The sequence below is a fragment of the Brachyhypopomus gauderio genome, chromosome 3 (assembly GCF_052324685.1).
Source record: "Brachyhypopomus gauderio isolate BG-103 chromosome 3, BGAUD_0.2, whole genome shotgun sequence".
In the NCBI taxonomy this organism is placed as follows: Eukaryota; Metazoa; Chordata; class Actinopteri; order Gymnotiformes; family Hypopomidae; genus Brachyhypopomus; species Brachyhypopomus gauderio.
The window spans coordinates 38,299,122-38,305,978 of record NC_135213.1 but is presented as its reverse complement, the minus strand read 5'-3'; the positions used below and the strand labels follow the sequence as shown (position 1 = coordinate 38,305,978).

Below are 6,857 nucleotides of genomic sequence, written 5' to 3'. Positions count from 1 at the left end.
ATACACAATATAATAGAGCCAAGTATTATTATTTACCTTTGTGTTTTACATACATACACAAATAAAGTGACTGTTCAGTAAATTGTGGAAGAAAATCTTAAAATTATATTCACATTACTTTACATACCTTACAAAGATACTTCACAATTCTGTGCTCTGAAGCTTTGCTCTCTGATGAGGACATGGGCAGCTACACCCAGGCCACAAGGTGGCGCCGTCCAGTCCCAGAACTTCACCCCACCGACTGGCCACACAAGTTGAAAGAGTGGGCTTAGGTCATATTGACTCTCCCCAAGCTCTCCAGTTCTTAAGTTAAGGCTTTTTTTGTTGTCATTTAAGATTATAAATAAAGTTTTGTGGCTTTAATCATGATGGGGGCAGGTTTTACAGACCGCTCCATGTTAACAATGTAACAACTTTACATGCAAATAGAAATCAGGTAAATACTTTGACAGAGTGTCTCACGTGACTGAGCTCCCGTATGAGTCAAATATAACAGCTAACATCAGAGTGACATCAGCTCGTCCTGACGAAGGATCTCTGGTGTTTCTGCCTCTGATTATTCAACATGAACATACCATTCGGCCCTCTGACACCTGACCTCATTCTGCCACTGCCGAGGTCCAGATCCCGGTACCATCGAGCATGCCGAGCGTCCAAACACATCGCCTTGGGGTGGTGGAGCGCAGCGTCGTCAAGACGATGGGCACGCCCCCCCCCCCACCCCCCGTCTCAGTCCCTACGCCCCAACCAGGGTGCCCAGGGCGTGGAGGCAAGCGTCCAAAAAGCACTCGTCCGCAAGCCTCGGCCAGCTCAGAGCACCATGGTGGGTATGTGGTGCACCAGGGAGGCAGGGTGGGGCATCTGGGGGGGCTGTGGGGCGGGAGGGGGCGATGGCGCCTGGAGGCCCACCCCGGGCCCGTTGCTGGGCGGGCGGTGGCGTGCACTCTTCTGGTGCGCCCGCAGGCCGGCCAGCTGCGAGTAGGCGCTCTGGCACACGTGGCACTTGTAGGGGCGCTCGCCGGTGTGCAGGCGCACGTGGTTACGCAGCGTGGACGACTGGCTGAAGCGGCGGTTACAGAAGCGGCAGACGAAGGGCTTGTCCAGCGTGTGTATGCGCATGTGCGAGCGCAGGTTGCTGCGCGAGTTGAAGCCGCGGTGGCAGATCACGCAGCGCATACGGCCCACCGTGCCCAGCGGCACGCCCGACACCGCCGGGTCACACACGTGGAAGTCGTCTGGGAGGGGGGCACAGAGACGGGGGACGGGTCAGACGCGTGGGACTACTCTGGTAATACGTCTAAGCAAAACTATGTCATAAGAAGCTGTTCTGTGAAATGACTAAATGCTTTCAGCAGACAGGAAGATCAGATTGAGCTCTAAAGTTGTCCTTAGGAAGTTCAGAGTATATTACCATTCTTGTGTTTCTTCTGGTGTTCCTCCTCCATGCCTGGAACTCCAGGAATACCCAGAAATGTGTTGTGGGAATTTCCATACCACACCAGCAACTCCTGATCTGGAGGTATTGTCTAAAGTGGGGAAAACGTTTCCAAAATCATCATTCAGAGTACATCAAAAAATTATGAGGACAGTTTTCTAAATTTCATATATCACCATATAGCTACATAACTAAATTACACTGCAAACATATAATAATAATAATAATAATAATAATAATTATTATTATTATTATTATTATTATTATTAGTAGTAGTAGTAGTATGAAATTAAACGCACCTCGACAGCTTTGTAGAAGATGCTGCTTCCAATCTGCACAACTTCTAAGTTCTGTTCTTGTTCGTTGCGGGCGCATTTAATGTAGGTCATCCAGCTGCGGTGATCCTCCTGACTAGCGTCGATGAAGTAGCGCACCGTCCCGTCCTCGTTGAAAACCTGAGAACGCGTCCAAATGATTTTAAAAACGACCTCAACACACAGTCCCTTGAAATCACTGCAGTGAACTCCTGTTCTGCGAACACCTGTTGAACTAACCTCCCACATGAGGTTGTTGTTCTTGAAGAGGTCTACGTGCTCGGGCGCGATGACCCTGCCAGTGAAGGGCCCCATCTCTGTGCCCGCCTTGATCCACGTCTTGGAGAAGATACCAAGACCTTCTCCAGGAATGGAGCTCTGCGCGATGATCACCTCGCTCGGCAACACCAGACTCGACAGTTTCTGCACCTCTGCAGCGAAATCACGGCAACGTGCGTTTGGTAAAACGGTTCCAACTTAGTGTATTATAACAGACTTATTACAGACATTTTTGAAAACCAAGAAAAAAATAATGATAAAAACTTAAAAAGCAACCAGGGAGATATCTCACACGAAACAGTCGCGAAAGATACTGATTCTGCCTCTGCTTGTACATTCTCAAATCCCTTTATCATTACTCTTGAATAATGTGTTGTGGTGTCTAAGTGCATTTTACACGGTTTGCACCGCGATGAGAGGCGAAAAGCCCCAAATGAATGTTAAAGACTCCTTTAGGGGCTGAAAGGCGCAATTTGTTACGCGTTGAAAGTGACGGGCCATACAAGCTTGGAAAGAATCGGCTCATTCCACACTCGTTACCCATTAAAACCTCGGGCCAATAAATATGCACTGGAAGAAATGAGGGCTTTTGAGGAATTTTAAGGCCACGGAATTTCAGACCAAGAAAAAAAAGGAAAGGAGATTAGATGGTTGACATGGTGTGAATAGAAATCGAATTGGCTTTCACGGTATAGTAACGGCGGGACAGCAAACTTTAAAGTCTATTGAGGGGGAGAAAGAGAAAAAGAAAGAAAGAGAAGGTAGGGGAGCTGGTGCGACTGCCAGGGTGAAGAAGGGATAGCATAGAAGGAGGGATGAAACCTGTCCTGAATAATAATAATAATAATAATACAGCCCCTTTTCTCCAGGCTGCAGCGCTGCGCTCATTGCAAACTTTCTCAGGTCAAGAGCGACGTTACCCACATGAATGTAACACCCTTAAATCAGGCGGGTACTGTTAGCCTGAACGGATCTCTGAACGCACGTTTGGATACACTCAAAACGGTACGAGTTTTACTGATACATATGTTCATACTCCGTATAATAACTGTTTTATATTTAAAATATCTTTTTTTGCTTTTCATATATTATGGTTGGTATTTAAAAACAAACAAAACATCTTGAATTCTTCAATAGGATAAAATAAATAGTAAGGCCTTAGACTTTAAACATCGCCATACAGAGAAAAAAATAAGAGATGTTAAACTCACCCCCCGAGAATGACTGCGCAAGCACCTCGGCCGTGAACGCCGTTTTGGGGCTGACGGTGTTGGTCTTCTCCTCGAAGAGATGTTCCCCCAACACGTTCCTCCACCTGCCGTACAGGAAGCTGTGCAGGATGTCTGATGTGATTATGTCAGACAGAGCCAGAGACTGCTGCTTAAATCCAGCCTTCAGAGCCATGGCTTCGGCAGGCAACACGGAGCCCATGACGCTGCCAGTCAGTTTGTCTTCTTTTTCTTGGTTTGCAAATAAATGATCCTTTTCTTGATGTGAACTTCAGTTATAAAAGTGTGTGGTCGGACACAAAAGTGCAAATTTGTTACTTAAAACACTTGTAAACTTGCGTAAGTCTAAAAGCAATTTAAAATCAATTTGTTCTCGTCCGGCGCAGTGTTGAAAATGTTTCGCCTTTACAAGGTCCCGGTGGGCTTTATATGCGTTAGGTCTGACCTGCAGTAATTAGTTATTAATGACCCTCCCCTTATATTCTATAGACTTGTTCTAGCAGAGAAAAAACGCCACGCTCTTTATTGAGTGGCCACTCATAGGGGGGGGGGGGTGTGCAGGGGAGGAGTGTGTGTGTGTGTGTGTGTGTGTGTGTGTGTGTGTGTGTGTGTGTGTGGTGGGAGTTGGTGTTCAAGATCCAACATCCACGTTTTCTCTAAAATAACAAGCCCGTCTCACCACGCGCATTCTGCTCCCGCTGCTCGCGCCGTTAAATGGCGCGCGACGGGCTGCACTTGGCAGGGAAAAAGCTGCGCGAACCGGAGACAACATCGACTCTCAGCGTGAAAACAAGCTGAAGAGATGGATTAAGAGAAAATTATGGCAGTTAATTTATCTGATTTTTGCAGAGATGTTTCAAAATTTCATAAGTTATCTAACTGCTTGTCTTGTTTATTTATGAGGAATGATAAATCAAAGCTACTAGACAAAATACGATTGTAAAATAAAACTTACAATAATAAGTAGCTCTTCTAAATTAAACAAAATTTAGCCTATAAGTATATAATTCGATTTTGCTGTAGTTGCTATAGCCTATATGTAAATATCTTACAATTCTTAAAATGTTATAGTAGTTCAATTATGCTCGAAAATGTACATTTAAGACAAACAAATTTTAAACAATCCAGTGTACATATAAAATAGTGCTATCCAACAATACTTAGCAGTGTTCTGTGATTATATCGAAAAATAAAGCATATATTCAAATTCAGTAGATTTTAATAATGTGTTTGAGCACATAATAATGTTTGAGCACAGTAATATGCAAAACCGTCTGGGTCAAGCATTTCTTTCAGTCCTTTTCAGGCCAAAGTGATTTAATATTCATGGATATTAATTTAAAGTCTTTTAGTATTGTGAGACGAGAATATGGGCTTTTCTTTGAATAGTCTCACGTCTTTCTTTCCTTTTTTTTCGGGGTTGATGGACTGAGTCTAAATGGGTAGTGTGGCCCCTTTTCCAACAGGGAGGACATCTTTATTTCATCCGCGGCTCGCAGGTTTCCTATTCATATCTCTCCGAAATAATGTCGGTTAAATGAAAGGTGCTGCAAATCAATCCTTCACGGTGTTTTTGAGGGCAATTTGACATCCATGCACTCGTCTTTTCTTTGGGACAACTACAAGGGGATAGTCCAAAAAAAACTGGTCAAGGTTGGGGTCTGGAGAGAGGGAGAACAAGACAAGAGCGAAGACAACGAACACCAAGGGAGCGCGTGGAGCGCGCGCTGCGAGACGAGGACGGAGAATGTAGGTGAGTGACAGGGCACGAAAAAAGATTACGACTCAACAGCTGCTTTTTGGCCCCCCTTCCCCACCATACACACAAACACACACGCACACACACACACACTCTTCAGTTTTCTTTTTATCCCCTATTAGTATTCGCCCCTCCCCGGGGAATGGGATTTGCACACATTGAGACTGATTTATATTTATTGTAGTTAAACATTTATTGCACTGTTATTGGTTTCATGCACTGTTACTGGTGAATACGTAAGTAAAAATAAATAAACGGACCAAAACCTTGACTTTACAGATGCAATTTAAGTGCAAGGCAACCAAATGTATTTTTGTCAAATTTCATTGAGGCTCAACCCCACATTTTTTAAAAAGCCGAAAACGTTATTTTAAACTTGAGCATGTTATAAGTCAGAAGGGTATTACAAATAACGGCATCCACGCCAATGATTGTTAGACTGATTTTGATTTAATATAAACGAGTATTAAATAGATGCGTAAAATGCGCAACTAAATTCTAAACTTTGGTGGTGAACTGAAACAAGCTCTGTAGAGACGTGTTTTTTTTCAAATCCACTTAAATCATCATTCTACAATAGGCTACGAGTTAGATCGTTTTCAGTACATCACACCGATGATTCTTATAACCTTTAATTTTTATTGATTAAAAATCTGGGCCAAACGGGTCTAAACGTGGGTGCCTGGAAATCAATTACATTATGGACTTGTATGGTTTAATCGATATCTTTTTAAACACCAATTATGAACGCCTGCTTGCGAAAAATAACCTAACAAGCCAAGGTTCTTAGAACTAATTTGCGCCTCGTAATTCTACATTAAGAAGGATAGCTGAATGTAAGCCTTAAACATAAGGGATGAAAAAGTTACCGGAGGAGTTATGCCGAGGGCAGAGAAAAGCTTTCATTGAAGCATATCGCGCTAACAAGACTTGAATTAACATTTAATTTAGAAATTAGATGCAAATGCTGGCGTGAAAATAAACGTAAGGGCAATAATAGCGTGGTGAAGGGACGTGCTCTCTCTGCGTAATGTACTGAGCATTCATGGGCTTCTTCGTGCTTCCCAGAGCGCTTCAGTTGCACAAAGCAGCAAGCTGTTTCTGGCTGCTTTTATCACAAGAGAAAGGAGACAAAAATCCCAGAATAATAGAGATTTGCAAATGTTTTTCAACTGATTTCGACTCAATGAACAGTGGATTTTTCAGGCTAAGGAAAATAGAGGAGTTGGTCTGAGAAGCTGCACCAGGAGCGTGGAGGAGAGGTGGTTTTTATATGGTCGGATAAAATTTAATTAGCGTAGTACAGCCCTTGAAAGACAATGGGGCTCAATATGTACCCAATCTGAATCTCACTAGGGATCCAGACCGCGGAAAGTCAAAAGAACTGGAGAGAGAAAAGCTTTTTCAGACAATCCTCAGAGAAAGGCAAGGACCGAGGCAGACGGCAGGTGACTGGCACGCGTAAAAACAAGGGGACACTTTTGGCACACAGCTGATTATTTGAAAGAGAGAGAAGACAAAACAAAAATAGAGGTTTCTTCAGGTTTGGCCCACTTAGACCAGCTGAGGCGAGAGCGTGAATAGAGAAGAAAGAGGAGAGGAGGATTCGAAAGCAAACAGAAAACGTTAAAAGCGGTGTCGGGAAAGGGTGCTAACAGACATCACAGGCGTGCTCTTGGGAATGTACCCAAATGGTGGACTAAAATTGTCGCCAAGGGCATCAACCAATATCACGCGACTATTATGCATATTCATCATCTGAGTTTTTACAATGTAAAGACGAACATCAATTCATCAAGCACTTATTCAGGAATGGATATTGCCGGAGCACGTGCACA

General features: G+C 43.7%; 1 protein-coding gene across 1 annotated transcript; it reads right to left on the bottom strand.

Moving 5' to 3' along the window:
* Positions 1 to 813: 813 nt before the first annotated feature.
* Positions 814 to 3,634, bottom strand: prdm12b (PR domain containing 12b). The gene is made up of 5 exons (XM_076998644.1): positions 3,243 to 3,634; positions 1,993 to 2,183; positions 1,738 to 1,893; positions 1,415 to 1,529; positions 814 to 1,238 (listed from the first exon to the last, which is right to left on the bottom strand). Exons 1-5 carry the CDS (start codon positions 3,460 to 3,462, stop codon positions 814 to 816), a joined length of 1,107 nt encoding a protein of 368 aa, XP_076854759.1. The 5' UTR covers positions 3,463 to 3,634.
* Between the last annotated feature and the right edge of the window lie 3,223 nt (positions 3,635 to 6,857).

Bases quoted from the DNA above. Each gene is read 5' to 3' on its own strand.
- prdm12b (XM_076998644.1), bottom strand. From the start codon at position 3,462: ATGGGCTCCGTGTTGCCTGCCGAAGCCATGGCTCTGAAGGCTGGATTT. The intron at 1,894-1,992 runs GTTAGTTCAACA...ACGCGTTCTCAG, and splicing joins ACAACAACCTCATGTGGGAG to GTTTTCAACGAGGACGGGAC. The intron at 1,530-1,737 runs GTGCGTTTAATT...TCCCCACTTTAG, and splicing joins TCTTCTACAAAGCTGTCGAG to ACAATACCTCCAGATCAGGA.